This window comes from Pholcus phalangioides, unplaced genomic scaffold, assembly GCF_987345545.1.
Source record: "Pholcus phalangioides strain wild (caught in Gottingen) unplaced genomic scaffold, Ppha-v1.0 ptg000042l_1, whole genome shotgun sequence".
NCBI lineage: Eukaryota > Metazoa > Arthropoda > Arachnida > Araneae > Pholcidae > Pholcus > Pholcus phalangioides.
This window is the reverse complement of record NW_028301628.1, coordinates 9454070-9477268: the sequence shown is the minus strand read 5'-3', so window position 1 is coordinate 9477268 and position 23199 is coordinate 9454070. Positions and strand designations below refer to the sequence as shown.

The 23199-nt window shown below is 36.7% G+C and overlaps 2 protein-coding genes across 2 annotated transcripts; one reads left to right on the top strand and one right to left on the bottom strand.

The window, feature by feature from the left end:
• Positions 1-470: 470 nt before the first annotated feature.
• Positions 471-14956, bottom strand: Rab4 (RAS oncogene family member Rab4). Its single transcript, XM_089254984.1, has 7 exons — positions 14802-14956; positions 11401-11481; positions 9910-10024; positions 6410-6472; positions 6113-6267; positions 3677-3772; positions 471-1063 (listed from the first exon to the last, which is right to left on the bottom strand). Exons 1-7 carry the CDS (start codon positions 14833-14835, stop codon positions 951-953), a joined length of 657 nt encoding a protein of 218 aa, XP_089111110.1. The 5' UTR covers positions 14836-14956; the 3' UTR covers positions 471-950.
• Positions 14957-15692: 736 nt separating this feature from the next.
• On the top strand, positions 15693-22397 carry LOC149064448 (protein lin-9 homolog). The gene has a single exon (XM_089254864.1). The coding sequence runs from the start codon at positions 15706-15708 to the stop codon at positions 17254-17256; it is 1551 nt and encodes a 516-aa protein (XP_089110990.1). The 5' UTR covers positions 15693-15705; the 3' UTR covers positions 17257-22397.
• The last annotated feature ends 802 nt before the right edge of the window (positions 22398-23199 follow it).

The following is a 23199-nucleotide window of genomic DNA, read 5'->3' as shown; positions in this document are numbered from 1 at the left end:
CCCCCTTCCTGGAAAAAGTTTAAATGACTGCCCTGAAATAGACCATGGATTATCAAAGGCTATCATAACTATGGTTGATGAAACAGAAAATAAATAATATATATATATATATATATATATATATATATAAATCAGTCTAAACTTATGTTTATTTCAACAGAATAAAATTTGGACTCTGAGCATTGTTTGTACAACATAAGAGATAACAGAAAGACAGATTTCAATTTCCTCATTCGAAATTTTTTTCATTCAATCATACTTGTTTCAAGGCAAAAACTTCCATTTTGAATTTTTGTGTGTATAATTTAAATATGTAAATACATTTTTTTGCTCTCAGCACTTTCAAGATGAGAGGTTCTACTGTATAAACAAAGTTCAGAAACATAGATTGGAAGATGCATCAATTCTTTTACAATTCATATGAATTGTGAATACTATAAAACTTCAACATACATGAACACCTTTTTTTTCAAAGCAAACTTATAAAAGAAGCAAATGCAGCAAAAGAAAATGCATAAATTAAAAACCAAACTTCAAACCCCGAAATCCTGCCAAAACCACCAGAATCTATAACAACTTGTAAAAAAATTCTGAGAATAAATTTTTCCACATAAATCTGTTAAAACTTGAAAGAATGATCATAATATACATACACACAGAAATATATATATATAATGCACAATTTCAACACCAAGTAATGTCATCAATAAAATCTCAAGCAGCCACAACGACTATAAGTTCTTATTTTTTTAATGTTGAAACACACCCTAATATTGGAAGCATGTGCTCAAGCTAGACTAGTGCATCTCGATGCCTAGTTTTCCACCACAGATACACTTTCATATATATGTTTATTTAAAAAAATTATGCTTATACCACAGTCGTATCTGCATTCCATTTGTACAAATATCTGACCTTAGATACATATATAATGCTTAGATGGGCTGTTCTCAGCACTGGCAATCCAAAGGGCGTTGTTGCCTTTGCTGGTGACGATTCAACCTTCGAAGAGAAGCATCACCATATTGAATACCAGACCCAATCCTTTCTGGGTCGAGCTCACCTGGAAATATTAAAAATTGTGAATTTTCATATAATTGTTAATGCATGCAAAGGATAAACAATTTCAATTCAGAATTACACTATGCATAAGTGAGACATGATATAATTCAACATCTTATCAATAAATTATTCAATTAAATATAAATTTTGAATCTGAGTTTAAAGTCAGGTAAGATCACTTAACAAATTGGGTACATTTCACTATGACCATAAATAATAGCATTTAAGTTCCCTTTTACCACACACAGGACAGGGTATCATACTTTTATTGGAAAACTTTTGATTTATGAATGAAAATTACCCAATTATTTTTACAAAAACACACACTGGAAAAGTCAAGGGGTTGATTAAATAATCCCTTTGTGATCACATCAAATATTTCGTCCAAACACCAGTGGAATAAATTCAATCCAATTCTGTTTTTTCTCCTCTCCCCCTCATCATGAAGCTTTATTGTATAACTATGAACTGATTACTTTTTTCAAAAATAGAAATCTACAGTATCAATTACAGAAATCTGCTACTCGTCAATGAGAATTCCCAAATCGGTGACCCTAGTTACATTCGGGATAGCGACACCATTCAATTCGTAAGAGAACTGTGGGTTGTTCGAACCAAAATGAGCGACTATGCACTTGTCAATGCTAAACATCATGCTCCATTCATTCACCCAGCTACAATCCTGTTTAAGTTGGTCTGAAGCAATCTCTATTGCTTTGATTCCTGATTACTCTCATTAGCTTCACGTCATCTGCAAATATGCTAGCAATCCCATCGATACCCTGATTGAGTTTATCAATAAAATGTGAAAAAGTATGGGGCCAAGGGCACTTCCTTGAGGAACTCCAATGGTGACGTCTGTCCAACCAGAGACTTCCCCGTTCACCATAACTCACTGTGACCTATCTCTTAACCTTGATTCTATCCAATTCAGCAAGTTGCCCCCAATCTCGTGTAAATGCTTCAACAGTTTACCATGTTGGACCTGATCGAATGCCTTCTGGAAATCAAGGTAAACAACATCTACATTTTTGCCCTTAACCAAAGCCCTTGCCACCTGATCATAGAAGCAAAGAAGGTTAGTCACACATGACTTTCCCTTCTTGAACCCATGCTGATTATGTAATAATTTCCAAAATTTTTGAGAGGGAACTCGAACTCACTGGACAATAATTGAATCGCTAAATGTAAAAAGGGGTCATGTCTCATTTTCTCAAGTTTTCAGGAGAGGCAAAAAACGTTTATCTTCTCCAATTTGTTTTGAGTAAAAAAATTGATTGTAGTGTCTGTGGAATGCATTTAATAAAGCCCTGAGAGAAGATTTTAAATTTTAATAGCTTAAGAATAGCCACGAGAGTGTAAAGTCTGATATGGACATGTGTGAAACACCCTTTTTACAATTACACATTTTAGAGCCCTAATTCCCCAATGAAGTCTCCTCCAGTTGTCTTTCTAATGAGATAATGGTTGGTACACTAAAAATCTGGTCCCAAAAATCTTTATACTCCATTGGGATGTACTTTTCTGTTTTATTCAAGTCGTCCATCATTTTTTTTTTTTTTTTGGTTGTTGGAAGTTTTGTCGATGAAAAAGACTTGTTTTGGGGTATTATTAGTGGTACACTAGGTTTTCTTAGTGGGAAGATTTGTGAGCTAATACCTTTGATGTATTGTGTACATTCCACTGTATGGGATGAATCTTTATGAAGAAAAAAGTGATGGTATTTGGCAATAAATAACCTTTTGTTCTTTTGGGACATTTTTTCCCCAACTTTCCAAACTTAAGACTTTCTTCTTGTACAGATTAGGCCACCACGTCTTGAAATCGATAATGTAATAGTAATTTCAAGTTTTACTACAGTAAACTTTGATGCATTCTGGTTGATCAAATCCACATTTGGTCCACTGTGTACAATCTCTCATTCTTCTTGATAAGTCTTTTTATCAGGGCGAAATTCTTATCACAGGGTAAACTTTTTCTGAGGTATTTCTCACTCCTCGTTTCCTTTGCTTAGTCGAGACGTTTGCCTCCTGACACAAAGAAGTGTCTTAACAGTCTGACGTTACTTCCATGGTTCACTAACGACTATGTTTTATTAATAATGTCAAATAACAACCACCCTTGGTCAACAAACAACGAAACAAATGCAATGTAAAAGAAGAAAACCTTATGAAGGTAACTCAATGGAAAACCCTGCTGCCACCTATTAGCATTTTTGAGAACTAAGTGTAAAAAGAGGTCATGTCCTGGACTAGACACCTTTTCTACTTTTAATATTCGTTTTTCCTCAACATCTAGTAGAGAGACTTTACCCATTTTACCAGAAAACAATGCATTGTCATTTCTATTACACGAATTCATCAAAACAAAAATTGAAAAAATGTTACATGACCCCTTTTTACATTTAGTGATTCAATTGGACACAACTTTTACACATCATATTATGACCTGGGACATTCACATTGCAATACTTCATTCACAAGTTATTTGCTATTACAAATTATAGGACTTTTTCCCTTTCAAAATAAATTGGATCTGGGAGACTTGGTGGAATACTAACAGAAAAAATTACAGTAATTTTAAATACTTATAGGTATGGAGAAACTAAACTCACCGGATTCAATTTTAGCCAAAATTGTTTTTGAACATTTCAGGAATGCTTCTTCTACATTCTCACCAGTCAATGCACTCGTCTCCAGGAACATTAGCTCTGACATTGGGGGAAAAAATATTTTTTTTAGAAATCATAATGAACCATCTTTAAGGCAAACATCAAACCATCTCCTATTTATCATTTGAAACAGTATGCTGGATTTTTTGCAAAAAGAATGAAAATTTTAGAGCTGCAAAACATGAAAGGAGGAAGTGGAATAAGAAAAATAAAATAAAAAGGGAATTTTAGCTGTAATACTTTCACTACATATTCAGGTGATTTCCTTCACTTAAAAAAAGTTACATGAGTTATGGTTACAGGACTCTGTAAAAAAAGTAGGACAAGTGGGTGCCCAGAGTAAAAAACAATTTTTACATATAGACTTTTGAATGGCCTGAAATCAAAAAACTTCACACACACACACACCATCTTCTTTTTTATATTTAAAAAATATTTACAGTGAAAACCTTGATAACTCCACCCCAAAAGTGTCGATAAACATGTCGACTTGAAAGGGTGTCATGTTAGCAAGGTTTCATTTGACCTCACCCACAGAAATTTTTTAAACATAATTCATGTCATGTGCATGCACTTATATATAGTTGAACAATTCTATTCCATCATCTATAAATTAACAAAAGAAAAAAAATCTATCTGCAATAATCTTGAATTACAGTGAAAAAACATAACTATATCGAAATATCTGTTATATGTTAATGAGCAGTGAAATTGCTGAATATTAGGAAAACTAATTTTTTTAACTTAAAAATTTCAATCTAGCTTTTTCAACCATCTTTCGCTCAAAAATTTCAGATATCATCCCCACTTATCTGTACTTTGGTTGTCCATAGGTCAAGTTTTCACTTCCACCAAAAAATGGAAAGTGACCCTACCCCTAAGGTATAAGGAAGTATTTTTGACCGACAAAAAACAATGAAACTAAGAATTTTTTAAATGTGCGAGAGAAATATCATGAAAATATATTAATGGGCCAAACCACAGACGATTTTGAAAAAATTTGTTGCAATAATACAGCACAAATTGCAGCCGCTGTGGTGGTCGAGTGCTCATAGTGACAGACTCGCATCGCGAGGATCCGGGTTCGAATCCCACCGGTGAAACAGTGGTGGTCGGCTGAAGTTGGTTTTCTGTGGTTCCCAACTTCAAGGCGCGAATGCGAGCCGATCTCCCCGTAAAAAAGTCTCGCCACAGAGAGCAACAGGCCTACAACGTTACAAATATTCAATCATTACACTTCATTCACAATTTGAAGTATAGATGGCAGCACTGAAATATCATACACACTCACTGTTAGGTGCACTCACTTTGTTCCAGACTCTGCCACGAAGCTGGACTGGAAGAGATCTCGGCAACGGGATAAGTCCGGTGGCAGAGACCCTGGCGTTCATTCATTTAATACAAATTGCAGTCAACTTAAACAGGGTTTAGCCATCTTGTGTCAAGTTATAGAGGTTTCTCCCTAGTGAATTTAGTATTACGCCAACCGTGAGAATCATAAATGTCGACTGTGAAGTTATCCACACGTTAAGTTGAGGTTCTACTGCACATTTTATAAATAGATTTCAAAAATTTATGTATTTTCTATAATTTTTATGGAAGTGAAACAACTATCACAGCCAAATGGCCCTCTTCTTGCTGATCAATATAGGCTATTTTCATGTTTAACCAACTATTCTCATCTATTTTTGTATCACATTAGTATCATGGAATTCTCATTCCTTTTGGACATTCTCCATGAAATACTTACACAGAGGTGGGGTGGAAATCTTCCAAGAGCAATCAATATTATATAACACCATGTGAAACAATGCTAAACAAGGAGAGGCTGCAATTATACAGTTGAATGCATATATATTCAGTTTTCAGACTCAAATTAGCTGGTTTTAACTTTTTTTTACCTTTTTCATAAACACTAATTGGCTGTATATCCCATTTTAGTTTCAATTAAATATGTATAACCTCGGGTATCCATGATTTTTCAAGTTGAATAACTCAATACTTTGGAGAAAAACTTTTATTTCTCGCATATTAATTTTGTGATACTTACAACTTATGTGATCCAACTATGTAGATATTTGACCTGGAAACTAACAAAAATTTGTTCTCCGATTTCAAAAGCAAAATTTAAAACACCAAATTCCTATTTTCTGCCTCAGGAATAAAAAAAATTGTGTCACAGTGTTATCAATGCACAAATGGAAAAACTCTTTCCACATCAACAGTTAACAATGAGTTTAAATTAAAAAAAAACACACATGAAATCCAAACTCATAAAACCCATTTGTTAAAAATTCAATTTCAGTAGTAAATACTGAGAGAGAAAAACTTTTATACGAAGTTAAAATCTTCACAAAGCAACATAAAAATCTCATTCACCATTTTCTTGTGCAAACCTGCTTGCTTCCAGGAATGTAACTTCTCTATCCTCCTCCAAATCTTTTTTGTTACCAACCAGTAATACAGCAATGTTGGGACTCGCCAAGGTTCGAGCATCGACAAGCCAGTTAGCTAGACAATTGTAGGACTCGCGGCTAAAAAAACATTTACGGAATAATTCATTCAACATCATATAATAGAAGATATCAATAAAAAAAATTAGTTTCAAGGCATTATTAAAAAATCATTCTTTCCCAATTCCATATAAATAATGATGAGATTCATGATACACATTACCTAGTAATATCGTATACTAGTAAGGCCCCAGCGGCTCCTCTATAGTAACTTCTAGTAACAGACCTGTAGAAGAATATTCTGATCATAATTTGAAAAGGAAACATCAAAATATTTCAATTTCAAAGAAAGTCTGGATAAACTGTAAATTTTTTACTATTAATCATTAAATTGTTATCATCAACAATATTCTTTCAAATTACTATAGTAGTGAAAATATCCATTCAAAAAAATACTTTTCTTGTGACAATGATTTTTTATGGCAGTAAATAACTTTTTAAACTAAATTTTTCTGTTTTCTGCAAGTCAAAACTTGGCATAGCATCTCGACAAACGAGCAACCTCTGCAATGTTTTTTTTTTTTGTTACTGAATGAATGAATACCAAAATTCTGCCACCGGACTTATCTCATTGCTGAGATCTCTTCCAGTCAGGGTTTAATTTTAGCCAATCAAAATTGATTTAGACCAGGCCATAGGCCAAAAGTGGTCAGAACTGGTCAAAACTATTGGATTGGTCTTGAACTGATGCATGGTAATAGTTTTCTGTTCTTTCATATTAAATTTAAAATTTATATCAGTTTTCACTCATAACCAGCATCAGATATATTTTTTTTAAAAACAGGGTTGCATTCACTTTGACCAATCGTGCTTCTAACCATGCAAAAAACCTGCTTTAACCATCCTGGTTGATATCAGTTTTCACCATTTTGAGTGGTTTCTATTGCTACAGACAACTCCAAACTAACCGATTTTTCCATTATTAGTTTTTAACAACTAGTTTTTCCTAGAGCTGCCATATTATCATATCATTCCACACTCTTCTCACAGCAGACAAAGCCACAACTAGTGGGGAGGGGGGTTCTTAATACCGGCACTGGACCAGGAAGGGCACAAAGTTTGTTCTTCCGTTCAAAATTATGGGGGTCATCAACATAAACTCTGGCCCATGGTGATAGAGCACATTTTTGCTTTTAGTTGCAGCTTTGACAGCAGGTTTTACAACTACTAGCCTATTCAAATTTACTTGATTATCATATAATACTAGTTATTGATTACTTTAATAAAATAAAAATAGAAACATTTAAAATTATTATTAAATCAGTTTCAAGATTTTCATAAATCTCAAGATCATAGACATCAAGATCAGTTACCAGGTTTGACTAGGCTATTAGACCAGTTTGACTGAACGGCTAAAATCACTTTCAGCAGTGTACTAGTCAAAATGTCAACCCTCACTGTTATAAATGTGTTAAATATCTCTAAACCATAATTGAAATATACATACTTCATTTCTTCAGTCATTAATTTAATTGAGTTACTAAGGCAGTAGCATGTAGCTACTTTTTAAGAATTAATGGGGAAAAGTTTTAAGTTTTGAGTTTCGACCACTTGAAGTGGCTGAAACAAATAACAAGCTAAAACAAAACAACCAGGCCAGTTTAAACCACCCCTGGTTAAAACTGATACGACCTGTTCCAGCCCAGCTTCGTGGCATAGTCTGTTGGGAATAGTACGAGCTTACGTTTGTAATCCCTCTGGTCACCTCCAGATGGCGAAACTGATCCGTTACATGACTTTTCGCTTGTCTTCTTTTCCCTTGTATGTATATGTTCGTTCGATGCCTACGTGTACGGATGTCTCGCTTGTGTATTACGTAAATAAAATCGTTTCTTCTACGCATTTGCTCCCCCAATGAAAAGCTATTTCGGCCCCGACATAGTCTAACACATTAAGCAAAATAAAAAATAAAAAGAATACAAACGAAATATATAACAATATATTTCCCTGGGCAATTGATACAGTAGCAATCAATAGATTTTGTGGTGACAACAGATGAGATAGGGTTGGAGAATGTTCCGGGATTTCATAGGCCCATGCCATACCATCTGTTCTCTAACGCAAATAATATTATATGCATAGAAACATAAGAATTCTCACTGTATAATATAAAATGTCTACCGGAGCAAGTATTCTCACTTAATATCTTGTACGTGAGCAAATGAGATTGTTGGCATTTTCATTTCTGAGCCCAAAGCCAACAACTGCTTTACTCGGTTGAGTCTACTCGCTCTGGTGGATTAAATGAAAATATAAATATTGTTTGGGGGAATATATAAAACCAAGGACCACTTGTGACATCTCAATTAGCCCCTTCATTTTGGTGAGCATTATACATGTGCACAACAATGTCTTTTGCTACTGAAGAAGAAACATTATATATTGGTCACATTTCACAATATTTTGGGTAGAGATGTAAATCTCTCGAAAATAATCTTTCGGAGAATATTCGAGAATATTCTCTGCTGGGACTACTATTATAAATAAGCTCACTCAGTTTTTTTTTATAATTTTCCAAATAAATTATGTTCATAATATTTTCATAACATCGATTTTTCCCCGCAGGTGAAATTTAGTGAATTAATACATATTTATAAAGTATTTTACGAATACTAATTGTTTTATTGTAAGGCTATTTCTAGAGATATGTCAAAGTGTTAATTTTTTTTTTAGAAATGGTGTCGAAACTCTTTTCCTACTTTTATTTTCATTATTGAGCAACTATTCAAATTTTGAAATTTTTTACTTTTTCAAGATTTCTGATGCGTATTCTGGTGTTTAATGTATATTTTGGAATTTTCAGTGCATATTTTAGCCTTTTAATTACACATTTTGTATTTTAAATGTTATTTTTGCTTTTATAAGTGCATATTTTTACATTTATAAGTGCATATTTTTACATTTATAAGTGCATATTTTTACATTTTAAAGTGCATATTTTTACATTTTAAAGTGCATATTTGCATATTTTTAGAGCATATTTTGCCACTTTTTTAGTGCATATAATCCGGGCTCTAGTCATTACCATCGCACACAGTACTTCTCCCGACACCAACAAGGGTGGCCGTTTTCATTACTGTGGCAATGGCAAAACGGGCTCCAACAATCATGCCTCTTTCGAAATCTGAGGTCAGCCATTATGTAAATTTAATGCCCTAATATACATCGCATCTGAACGCTATCACTGCTACGACTAGACTGATGTGTGCACATTATCGCCCACTACGTGGAACTCTTCCATACTAGAGGGCGGGCGTATACGACAGGTTGCCTCGAGTGTTGTTTTTTGCACAGGTGTTCACATTATTTTGTCCAAGCCCTGTATCTTTGAGGATTATATTCATACATGGGTCAAAATATCATTCCCCCACAACAGAAGCATGCATGTCCAAATTCTTTAAAAAAAAGACCTGGAGAAAATGACATTAGAATGTTTACTCTACCTCTATATAGAAATTATTTTCCTCTAATGTTTTGTAACGTGTTTCAATAGGGATACATATTCATGTTTCTAACAAAACTTAAGTAGCTATTAAGGGATTCGATCAGCTGATAAAAAAGTTAAAATTTGCACATTCACATTTCTAGCATGTATGTCTGTGTGTGTGTGTGGGGGGGGGGGAAGAAGAAGATATATATCTATATATATATATATATACTCACCTGAACCTTTCCTGACCAGCTGTGTCCCATATCTGTAACTTCACAGATTTCCCACCAATATTCACTATTTTCGATCCAAATTCAACTCCAATAGTGTGATTTGAATCTGCTTTAACTAAAAAAATATCAAATTATATATTATATCGTCTATGAAAATGTTGAAATATTTAGAAAAGGAGGAAGAACATTTTCTTAAACTAAATTTTTTTCTTTTAAAGTCACTGAAGAATTTACCAAAAATTTGAGTTTTATTTACAATAAATTTATTATGCAATAATTTTTGTTTTGAAATTCTATACCATATATTCCCCAACATTAGCTGGCATGCCATAAAACTCGGGGTGGAGGGCATTTGAATGTTGGAATCTGGTCAGTTTTTGGCATGGCACCCAAATCAAGAATTTACCTACCAATTTAATTCAATTATTGTCAACCAAATGTGAAATACACATACTGTATTTTGCACATTTTTCTGCATAGAGATTCTAAAGAATTATCTATCAAACCAGACAGGGCTGTGTCCCTTCCGGGATATAAGCCCTATACCTGTGTGTGCTGGGCCATGCTGGGAGTTAAGAATTATCTGGAATCCAGATATTAAAGTATTATAAGAAAGCTGCGATTTGAATTTACCAGCATGCCAGATAATGCCAAGAAATATGATGTATACACAAGAATTAGATATATTTCAGATCAGTGTTTCCCAACATTTTTGACTTTACGGATCCCTGTCGTGAAAGTCAATGCTCCAGGGACCACCTGCATCATGACTGTCAGAAAACCAATTTCAACACCACCCTCCCACGAAATCAAAAATACTTTTTTTTTATAATTTATGTATATATATAAAAAGACTAGAATAAATTATAACTTCCCAGCAAGAAATGTGTCATCCATGCAATGATAATGAATGGCAATGTTTCCGCTACTTTCTACCACATACCAACTCTGGTCATATATCTCCACATGGCAATTTCCGACCAGTGGAGTTAGGTGGGAAATGAAGGTGCCATCTATCAGTGGTCACCCAGACTCTGTAGGTAAAGAACTTGTTTCTGACGTTCTATGCCCGAATTCGAACACGGGAACTTGATGGTAACCTTCATAGTGAAAGATGAGCATCTTACCATTGCACCACTCAGGCACATGGAATGTTCCCACTGACCTCTTATGAAGTATTCATGTACCCTGTTGGGTCCGCTGACCACGGGTTGAAAAACACTGCTTCAGATAATAATAAAAACATCCAGCTAAGGGCAAATTAATTCAAGAACATTAGGACCATCTTTCAAATAACACTTTTCCTATGGCAAAAATATGTGCCTTTTTATTCTTAACCAGCTTCTTCAAATCCTTTCCATCTCTAAGCAAAGTTGCTCCCATAACGTAGCAGCTGCCATCTTGCAGTGTGTGTGGTCGAAACTGATAAAAAAAACTAAATTGTTATAAAAATCTCAGTCTATAAAAATAAAATAAATATTTTACACTTACACTTGTTTTCAATGAACTGGTGAAGAAGGCATGACTTCCCGGTACCTGCGCTCCCAATCACAAGAAACTTAAACAAGAAATCTACACGCAAAAAATGAAAGGAAAAAAAAATGTGAAAGGTACCATCTTAAAAGGTGTATTGATACGCATAAAATATTTTTTAATCATTAACTAATACAGGGCTCGACAAGTGCCAGCTCGCCATGGGAATTAAAAAATACATGAGAATCTCACACAATAGAAGTGAAGCGTATACGTTGTTTATGTCAGATTTTACATGAATAGATTTACATCACCCCTGACCTCTATATTTTACTTATCTTAAGATATCAAAGCGTAGGAGAACACACTCCTTCCCACTCCACCCTAACCCAGTTTTCTTTTCTTCCAAACTGTGTGCATCACCCATCTACCATCTCTAAAGGAGGACGCTCTACGATTCCAGCGCCATCACTGGAAAGGGGGGGGGGATAAGAGAGGAAATGTAATAAACTATCTTCATTCGCAAAATAGCTCAGACAACAGTTTTTACAGGAAAAAAGAAAAGCTTATGTTATTTCCATTTCTTCATTTAAATTTGGCATTGAGAAAAAGGCAAGGTTACTTCATTTTCATTCCTCCGTTTCACTTTTTCTGACGTCAATCTGAAAATTCACTATCCTGCCTAAGGAAGTTTCACATAAAGAAAATGAAAATTGGTACCTAAAATATTTTATGTGCAATGAAACTGGAACCTGAAGACAACACGAAATTTTTTAAATCTACATCAGTGTGGCTACTAGCCACAGTGATAGTCGAGAAGTCATAATGACAGACTCACATCACGAGGACCAGGAACCCCACTAACACCATAGTGGAGGTCAGCTGAAGTTTTTCTGTGGTTCCCAAATTCGAGTCGAGAATGCAAAAGACTATCTCTCTATTGAAACGTCTCGCTGCAGAGAGCAACAGGAGTACAACGATACAAATAATCAATCATTATGCTTTACTAATAGTTAGAAAAAAACTGATGACAGCACTACACATAACAAGCTTTACAAAGAAACAAACTTTGTGTTAGGTTCGCAACACATAAATACAGTTTCCAATATAGGCCCTAAGACTTCAACTCCACCTTCTTACATCTCTTCACTGAGAGAGCAGCAGGCCATGATTTGGTTAGGAGCTTCAAAGTAGAATATTTCGAATTGCTCTCAGCTGCCTGAAAATATTCTGCAGTAAATATTTCTTTACAGTAAGGGTGTCCAACCTTTGGGAGAAAGAGGGCCACTTCACCTATTTCAAAATAAGTTGCGAGCCACCCAAGTGCTCTGGAAATGCATTGTGGGCCACTTGCGTGGTGTGGAACAGTACCACAGGCCACCAATGGAACTGTGTGTGGGTCCATTAAGTTATCTGGAAATGTAACTTCCAGATGCACCACTCAAGTGACCGTAAGTGCTCTGGAACTAGCCAGAACACCATTTACTTGTGTAGGGTGGGGTTGAAACGAGTAGATGGCGTATTGTACACTGCAAGGAGATTTTTGGAAGCGCTTATTTTCACACTCTAATTGTCACAGACTGTTGGGCAGATGTGGATTCACAATCTATTTAATGTAAGTTAATTTGATTGTTCCATATTTTACAAGTTAATTTTTCTCATTCCGCTCTTGGGGAGGGACGATCGCACCCTTCTGGATCTGCCCCTGCTGTTGGAATCAGAAAACTTGCCTGCAATTTCAAAACAACCCAAACCACAAACTGGAATTGCCGCAAATGTGCAGGGATTTGGAGCACCTTGTAGCAAGAGAATATTGTTTCAGTGCAGTTTGATGCAATCCTTGGATCCTGACAAGGATTGGGCTGGTATTCAGCTTCAAATGGAGTGGAGGCAGGTATCTTCAGCTGTGAATGAAACTGAGGTCGTATACAGGATTGACCTTTGGAGACGCCACAAAAGGCTTGAGGAGCACAAAAATTTACAACCTTCAAAAAGCATTTAAAATTAACCAAAATTGCTTAAAATATTACATAAACTATATAAACTATTTTCTTTTGATATTTAAATTTTTCACCGAAACGTTTTCCCTCTAATTTTTTCAGCGTGGGGAAAGGGATCCCCTGAGCACTCACACATCTCCATGTACACCTCTGCCTCCAGCTCTAAATGAAACAGAGGCAGACATCCAGGGCTGCAAGTTGTGGTGCCCTGAGCGCTCAACTAATGGAGGCACAAATTTCCCCACTAAACCTTCCCTTCAACATAACTAGGAATGCCAAAATGTGTGCATGCATAGTGTGATCAAGGATTTAGTTGTGGCCCCTGCAGGCATCTCAAGCTGCAAATGAAGCTTAGGCGGACGTCTTCAGCTTCGAAGGCAGACATCGTCAGCTGCAAATGGAGTGGAGATAGGTATCTTCAGCTGAAGATGAAGCCAAAGCTGACATCTTCAGCTATGAATAAAGTCGAGGTTAGCATCTTCATCTATGAATAAAGCAGAGACAGCCATCCAGAGTGGCAACAATGGGAGAAGTAGACACGTCTGGGCACAAGACCAATGGAGACATGAATTTCAACCCTTAACATTACGGGGGAAGGGACCGCCAAAATTTAAGACCAGCTTGTCCTGGATGACCAAGCATTTACTTGTAGCTCTGCAGAAATCTTCAGCTACGAATGAAGTAAAGACAGACATCTTCAGCTGCAAATGCAACAAAGGCAGGCATCTTCAGCTTTGAATGGGCTTGAGGTAACCATCTTAAGTTGCAAATAAAGCCGAAGCAGACATCTTTAGCTGTGAATGAACCACAGGTAAGCATCTTTAGCCGTAAATGGACCACTAGTAGACATCTTTAGCTACGAATAGGCCGCAAGTAGGCAACTCCAACTGCAAATGGAACAGAGGCAGGTGGATCTATAGTGATTTGTCCAAAAATAAACTTATATGTAAATGCATTGGATCATCCGTGTTTCATGAGACGAACAAATTTGACCCATATTATTTGGCTCTTGGAAGCCAAATCGCCTTTCCCCTTCTGGATCTGCACTTGATACTATATAAATCTTTAATAGTTAATTTATTTTTAATGCTTACTTCATTGAAATCCTTTGTCTATGCAGTTCTTTGGGTAAAGTTTTTCATTATCATTTGCAAAAGTAAAAGGAGATACTATTACTTAGGTCTGTGAATTTAAATTATTCACCCTACCAGAAAAATATTTACAGTTTTACGTACTCACGTTTTTTAAAGAGCATTTTTTCGCGTCTTTACATCTTTTTAAAATATCATATAAAGGGAGGGGGAATAAACAGCAAAAAAATGTAAATAATGAAAACAGTATGGAGGAGAAAATGAGGTTTTAAACATTTGAGAGCTCTAAAGAAACGGAGCATTTTGTTGGCAAAATTGTTCGGCTTACCATAGGTTTCGGACATTTTCTTGCTTGATGTCATTAATCAAAAGGGAAAGCTACTAATTAGTTAAAATTACGATCAAACTGATCAACGAGAAGCGATGACGCAAAGCATCTCACCTACCAATCAATTAACGGTATACTGGTACATCTCTGACTTGTAATCATGATCCGTATCTCACTGTCTTTCTGGGGAATCTATTTACCAGTCTAAGTTCAAAATTTCTCTAAAATTGAATTTTCACTTAGAAAAAAATCACTTTCTTCGAAATTTGTAAATATACTTGTTAATAGAAAATTGTAAAATGGCTAGAAAATATCAATGACATCAGGATCATCAGTCTATCATGGTTATATAACAATGTGACCATATTTTGCTGGGATGAATACAGGACATAAAAACATTGTCATTGTGATAAAATACGTTTCATCATAAAAATGAGTTCGCTAATTGTTTCAGAAATTTTAAAATGCATTAGAAATTGTAAAAAAATCACGGAAAAATGACTAAACTTCTTGAAATCAAACTTTCTACAGCAGAATTGTTGCAAACGTTCAAAGAAAAAACGGGATATTTCATATTAGATTTTTATTGAAAAAGAATGTGCAAAATATATGAAAATACTTCGTATAGAATTTATATTCATTAGGCAAATTTTTCATGTATTTGTTGCTATTTTAGAAAAACTAAAAAAACTATTTCTGTAAAGATTGTTTGATCCCACACACGTGATCATGACAGGTTAGATAATGACGAATCAGCGACCGTTTTCTGGCTCTTTCAGTAGATGTACAATTTGTTAACTTCTTTTTTATTGGTTTTTGAATAGAGCGTCGAACACGTGCTCCGATCTTCATGGACAGCTTTATTAGCTGCCAGTGGCAATCGGTCTTTGGCAACGGTTGAAAAATGGCGGACTCCCTTGAAAATGAATATGCTGCGGCGCTACTAAGCATGAAAAGTCAGCCGCGGCACGTACTTTCCTCTCCGCCTCCATTGCCAGGAAGAAGAGAATATTCGAGTCGGATACGGAAACGAAACCGATTGATATACAACGATCATGAGGATACTTCTTACATATCTCGTGCTTCGCCTAGGAAAACAGCCCGTGTCGCATCGCCTCCACCTCAGGCACCACCTAAGCCTCAGCTCCCGGACCGACGTGTGGCCCACAAGATCGGCCTCAAGCTGCGGAATATGTTGAAGTTGCCCAAGGCCCACCGATGGGTGTGTTGCGAATGGTTCTATTCCAACATCGACCAGCCGCTGTTCCTCGGTGACAACGAGTTTTGCGTGTGTCTCAAGGAGACCTTCCGTTACCTCAAGGTGACGAAGCTCTCCAGAGTGGAGTGGTGCAAGATTAGGAGACTCATGGGTAAACCGAGGCGATGCTCCTCGCAGTTCTTCCAAGAGGAGAGGAAAGCTCTGGAGATTAGGAGGGCCAAGATCCGCCAATTGCAGCAGAGGAAGGCTGTTGATCTGACCCATTTCAAAGACCTTCCAACGGATATCCCGTTGCCCCTGGTGATAGGCACGAAAGCCACAGCGAGAGTGAGAAAACCTCAAGACGGACTGTTCCTGGGTTCGATAGATGCTGTGGACACGTCCAACGCAACATATCGGATAACATTCGATCGTCCAGGGCTGGGAACTTTTTCCATACCGGACTACGAAGTGTTGAGTTGTGATCCTCCCGAGATGATGCCAATATCAGCCTTCGCTCAGAAGTATAGGCCGCGTAATATGTTCTATGCTTCGCAGCGTTTTACCCCAGACTCGCAGTGGCCGCAATTGGACAATGATCCTCTCTTAGGTGAATCTTCGGTGAAACCTGATCTAAGCTTTCTGGACGATGGTACTCTAGGTGGATTCCCGAAGAAATTCTTAGCGTTGCTCGTCCGGTTGAATAAGGTCCTCACCGCCAAGAAACAGAACCTTGAAATCTTGAAGAAGATGCACACAGCTGCTGAGAGATCAATTTCTTATCAGCAGCCGATCACCTATGAGTTCCAGCGGACCTACGCCTCACTGATCCTCAATTTCGAAAAAGTTAACAAGGACTTGAGCGAGTACTTGCAGAGCGTTCAAGAGTACTGCCAGGAAATAGCTCCAGAACAAGGCGTCCAACCCATAATGCAACCCGGCACAATCAAGGGACAGTGCTTTAAGGACACCTATGACTGGGTGGAGGAACAAAATGTGGATTATGATGGCAGTACTCTCGTTCAGAACAGCAATACGCTGGAGTTCATAGCGACTGTTGCGTCGCTGATGACACAGCTGAAATACCTGTCGACTAGCGACTCAAACTCATTTGAATTCAAATCTGTGTCGGACACCTTGCATGAGATCCAAGGTCGCATCAAGCGCCAGAATATTCCGGTGTTCAAAAACGATGTTGAAATCCATATAAATCATATTACTCAGATGGGCAATCTATTTGCCTTCACGCAAAAGTAACATTTCGTTTTTAAAATTTGTACATTTATTTTTTAAATTTTTCGTGTACATAGGATTTATTGATGAGTGTGAATATTATACATATACAGCACGCAGATATATATATATACATATGAGGGATATTTTAATTTTCCACATGCCTATTTTAGAGTAAATTTGACTTTTTTTAATTCTAAAATTTTCTTGAATCTTCGCTTGTGCATGCCCAGTGAATGCTAAAAGCAATCAGTGTGTTTGTAGATAATAGTGGCAGAAAGCTATGCAATGTGTGTATAGCAGGGCTTGACTGATCAGGTGGCTCTTAAAAATTGTGATTTAAATATAAGCAGAGGAGATATGTACATTTATTCTGTGTATGGCAGAAGACGGTGTGACGTCGCTCACCTTGCCAGATCTTTTAGCCGTCACCAAACGTTTATTCAGTGTTTTAAGATTGTCATGTCACCAACTTGCTGTATCTTTTGAAAATAATGAAACAAATAATTATTGCATCTACATTATAATTAGCAAGATAACCTTTGAACTACTAGTCCTACGTACTACCGCCTGAGCTAACAGCAGATATTAGCTAGAGACATTTAGTTTATTAGTCCTTGAACATCCACTTGCCATTTATGCACATGTGCTCTCAGAATGGAGACACCAAAGTGTAGTCACTTTTTGTTCCGTCATTCACTGAATAAATGTCCAGCTTTGTATGCATATCCATAGCATAAAAAAATAATGTTTGAAGATGAACGTGGAGTTTTTCAAAATTGTGTTATGGTCTCTACCAACATTAAAAAAAAGGGGGGTGGAAATCATCAGGTTTCGTAGAAATAATATTAACATTATTTTCTAGGTAAAAATGTGATTAGTTCCTAAGAAGGTAGGTCAGTGTATGAATTTGTTTTGATTTGTCAAGCCCTGGTGTATAGAGTTCATTGGATGTAGGTCGAGAGAAATTGTTGGAATCTACATATTCACTGCCTTTTTATCGATCCTCTGATGTGAGGGAAATATTTATTTTAAAAAATCTGATGTTTTTATACCTGTCAAGTATTTTACAATGATTATTTTTTTCATTTTATTGTTCTGATTTGACTAGCTCGTACATTCAGACAGTGTTGAGGGTAAAAACATGGTGTGCCACTGATTGGAATGTGAAAATGCTCTGTATATAATATTTAAACTAGTGGGCGCTGTTGCACTCTGTACATGCATATGTAGATCTATAGAGCATTTTCACATGCCAATCGGCACCGACTGGTTTTTTGACTGGAATCGGGAAACCTTCCACATTATGTTTTTACCCTAACATCACCAACTCATAATGTCAGTTTTCAACACTGCGACATTAATTGATAAAAAAAAATACACTGTATATTAAAAATTAAACCTTAATTAGCCAAGTTCTTTTACTGTGGAGAAACAACAATATGTCACCTTCATTGTCAGCCCTTTATATAGATATTACAGAATATGCAAATAGACCAAGATCTGGTCTGGCAATAGAAAATTAGTCTCCCGAACAGCTATATATTGAAGGAAGATGTCGCTCTCTGCTATTCCTATGATGGTTTTGAGCAGCTGGCTGATGCAAAGATAAATTCAGGAAAGAAAGGAAATTGAACTGCCCTCGCAGGGAATCAACCCCACGTCCTCTAACTTGCCAGGTGATTTCACTAGACTACAAAGGAAAGAAATCTCAATCTTTGTTTGTGTGCTCTGAGCAGAACGATACATGAACGGTCGGACCTAACTCAGGCCAAAGCTCATAATTGCTGACACTAATCCAAGGATAAGTTACCATCTGCTGGCAACATCATAAATTATGAACTTTGGCCTGAATTAGGTCCGACTGTCCATATACAGTCCCATAGGTGCCAATACTTCCAATTTACCCAGAAGCCTTCTGATTTTTCAGCTTTATCTTTCTCTCGGAAATCTAATTCTTCATAGAAAAATCCCTAATGATCCTCAAATTACGTTTTGTTTGAATGGAAAATCCCTAATGATCCTCAAATTATGTTTTGTTTGAATGGAAAATCCCTAAAGAACGCTCTTCCAGTCTGCAATTTCAGACTGACCCTATTTTCTTAGGAAAAATATAGGGAATCAGGATTTCAAGAAAGAAAAACCTGTAATTGTGACCAAATATGATTAAAGCAAGCAAAGTGGGTAATTATTGCTAAAAAATCAGGACAGCGAAAAATGCGTCCTAGAAAAACAGTTTATATATGGTCACCTGTTTCAATTTCAAAAAAGTCCCCAGTTTTTCCCTTTTATTTGTTTGATTATGTTTTCTTTTATATGGAATGTTTCATCACAGGATAAACTATAGATTCATCAAGTCTGACACCTATGCGATCCAGTTCAGCACTAGAGCACTAAGAAAGATTGAGATTTCTTGTCTTTGTAGTATAGTGAGCTAGCAAATGAGAGTTATGTGGGTTCAATTCCCTGTGGGCAGTTGAGTTTTCTTTCTCTACTGTATATTGGGAATTTGCCCCAGTGTTTTGCTACTATTACTATTTTTTATCACCAGACCCAATTTGGTGCTTTTTGCTTGGGTTATAGGCGGGACAATAACACTGAAAAGAATCTGCATTTCAGTGACGGATAGTGATGTTGCTGACATATCACTGTTTCTACATATTCGAAAATTTTGGGGGACTAAAAGATATACTGTATAATGGGAATTTACCAAATTGGACTTGCTCATTATTAACCCCAAAGCAGAATGTTTCGCATTGCTCTACAAGGAGCCCTCGACTGACTGGAGATGTTCTGGGGTGAAAATTCCTATGATAGTGTTTTCTATACCTTTTTCTCAAAATTCTTGCAGATTGTTCTGCAGTAGCACTGATTGTTCTGTGACATACATCACAGATTTCGGCATCTTCTGCTTTGGGGATTATTGAGTCACTCCGCTTATTAGTGACATTCTACCGAGGTCTTGTATGAATAATCCAAGTGGCACAGAAAAGTAAATTCAATCATTTGAAATATTTAGTGATCAGAATTTCACAGAAAGACACTGGTTTTTTTTTTAGTAAAATCATTTATTGTCAAATACATTTTTAGTTATACAAGTTACATTTGCTACAGACAGGGCGTGCTTCGGTTTATGAATGTTCATGGTCTTTCACAGTGTGAGGAGCAGAAGCTACAGATCAGTTTAAATCAGGGTTGCCAAATTTGCTCCCGGGTAGGTACCTATTTCCCCCCCCCCCCCTTGTATAAAAACCTCCCGGGCTAGGTTTTTTAGGGGAAAATGGGTTTGTTTTCGAAGAAAATGTGTTGCTTTTAGGTTAAAATTTTATTTTAAGGTTAGTTTATGTATTCCAAAAATTGCTGTATAGTATGGGTTTTTTACAACCCTGGTTTAAATGGCTGCAGGAAATGGCACCAGTATTGTTACCTGTTGGTGCAAAATGCTATAGCAAAACTGACAGATCAGCAGCTGCTTTTCCTCAAACTGTGAGAGACCATGAATATTCATAACTATTCTGACAATATGTTTTTGTTATTTAAATAATCACATATCTGTCTGTCAGTACATTTGTGGGAGAAGTCAGGAGCCATTCAAGTATTACATCAGCATTTTGGGGGGGGGGGCAGGTTTTAGATTTGCTGGCAAAGGAAAAGTTCGTTTTACTGATGATTGTCATCGATCACCCTTTATAAATTTGTTAAATATTCGTCATGATATCTTTACTTTGTGTATTTTTGTTTGTATTTATTTACTATTGAACTGAAAAACTTGACCACTTGTGATGTGAGCAGCATCGCCCCCCCCCCTGATGGGCGATGAAATGATCTGATCTGAGGGAGTGATAGAAACTATAGATTCAACATAATATCCTATGGATTCATTTGAGTTCGGGGGGAATTCTCAGATGGGAGGAAAAAAGTGGGGCGATAGAATGAACAGTGTGGGATACTATGCACTACAGACACTCACAATAATTCCATATAATTGCATCGATAGCTAAACAGAAAGGAATTATCCCAAATTACTTGAATGGTTGTTTTAAGCAACCATCCATCTTGCCATTGACTGACCAACATCTCTGGAATTTAGAGAAATCATAAAGATTCATAGCGAAGTTCACTGCAGAGTGTCAGACAGTGGTGGTCAGACTCACTAAGTATTCTCGAAGGGCAATCCCAATCAGGGGTGTATGCAAAATCGACCTTTGGGGGGAGGGGCCCACAATGAATTTCAGGGCTAGACAAGTCCCAGGTGCTGGGTCGCCATGACTACTAAGAAATTTAGATCAGTGCCCAAAATTTTCTATATTGTTGCTGTTTGTGCAAATTGTCATGTGTCAAAATTCTCAATTTTTTTATGCTACTAAAAGCTCCTGAAGGTTTTTAACAGCTCTCTGATGCCAAGATATGTGAAAAAATAGAATCCAACTGCCCTTGTGGGGACTCGAACCCACATCCTCTCACTTTCCTGGTAAATACCCTAGAGCACAAAGGCAATGAATATCTCAATCTTTCCATGGAGTTCATGTGAACAGGACTGTACATGGACGATTGAACCAAGCCAAAGTTTGCAATTGCTGACAGTGGCACCAGATGGGTGGCTGATGCAAGAAGAATGTCACTCTCCACTATCCATACGAGGGTTTTTTACAGCGGGCTGATACAGAAAGAGAAAATTCAACTGCCTTTGCATCTAAATACATCTTTGCATCAGCCAGCTGTTAAAAACCTTTGTGTGGATAGCGGAGAGTGACATGGTCCGAGGATAAAAGCTCCTTCACCTGTGTTTCTATGTTCTGTAAAAATGTCATGTTTCTGACCAATAGAAAGACCAATATGATAGGTGGCATTAAAATTGAAGATTTTGACGTATGACATTTTGCATGACTAGCGACGATATGTGATTATCAAACTGGGGTCAGGACAACAATTCATATCAGCATATCTATCAGCACAAGGAAGGGGGCTGCCATGTTCTGGAGAAGTTGAAAGAAGTATTATTTTGAACCTGTTTTTCTTTGACAAAAAAAAAATTTGGCTCCTAAAAATTTTTTCTGCCACCTAGATTATATATGACATGAATGTCGCTCTCCACTTGTTAATACAAGATATACAGAAGACTGGATGTTGTGAAGATATTTATTATTTGAGATGTTAATTTTTTAAGGAAGGAAAAAACTCATCTCTGCCTCTACCGGGAGTCGAACCCGGGTCCCTCGATTGCCGGACGAGTGCTCTGACCACTAAGCTACAGAGGAGATAGAGATTTTGTGGAGAGCGACATTCATGTCATATATATAGCCCTCTGGTGGCTCGTCGTCCATGAGCTATTAGCTGATTGGTTTCACCTTCCATTGCACGGTTCCGTTCGGCATATATACGCTCTAGCGAAGGAAAATCTCTATCTCCTCTGTAGCTTAGTGGTCAGAGCACTCGTCCGGCAATCGAGGGACACGGGTTCGACTCCCGGTAGAGGCAGAGATGAGTTTTTTTCCTTCCTTAAAAAAATTAACATCTCAAATAATAAATATCTTCACAACATCCAGTCTTCTGTATATCTTGTACCTAGATTATATTTTTTGATTTATCATCCCTTCTGGTTATCAGCCTTCAAATAGCATTGAAATTCATTTAAATTTATTATAACAACAAATAAAGGTATTTTCTTTTGACGTTCACATTTTTTGAAAAAAAAATTTTGCACCAAAAAATAAATTTTTGATCATTTTAGGAGATATGAGCCCCTTACACTCCCCCCCCCCCTCTCGTACGCCTCTGAACCTGATATGCAGTTGGAGGGGGTCATAAATGGCTAAAAAAACTGCTGATGTAATACTTGAATTGCTTTCCCCCCCCCCCAGCATTGCACTACTGCTTACACCAGGGCTTGACAAATCCCTGCTTGTCATGGAAGAATTCTCATTGGTTCCTGAATTATTTCCCTTAATGTACAGGTATAATAACTGA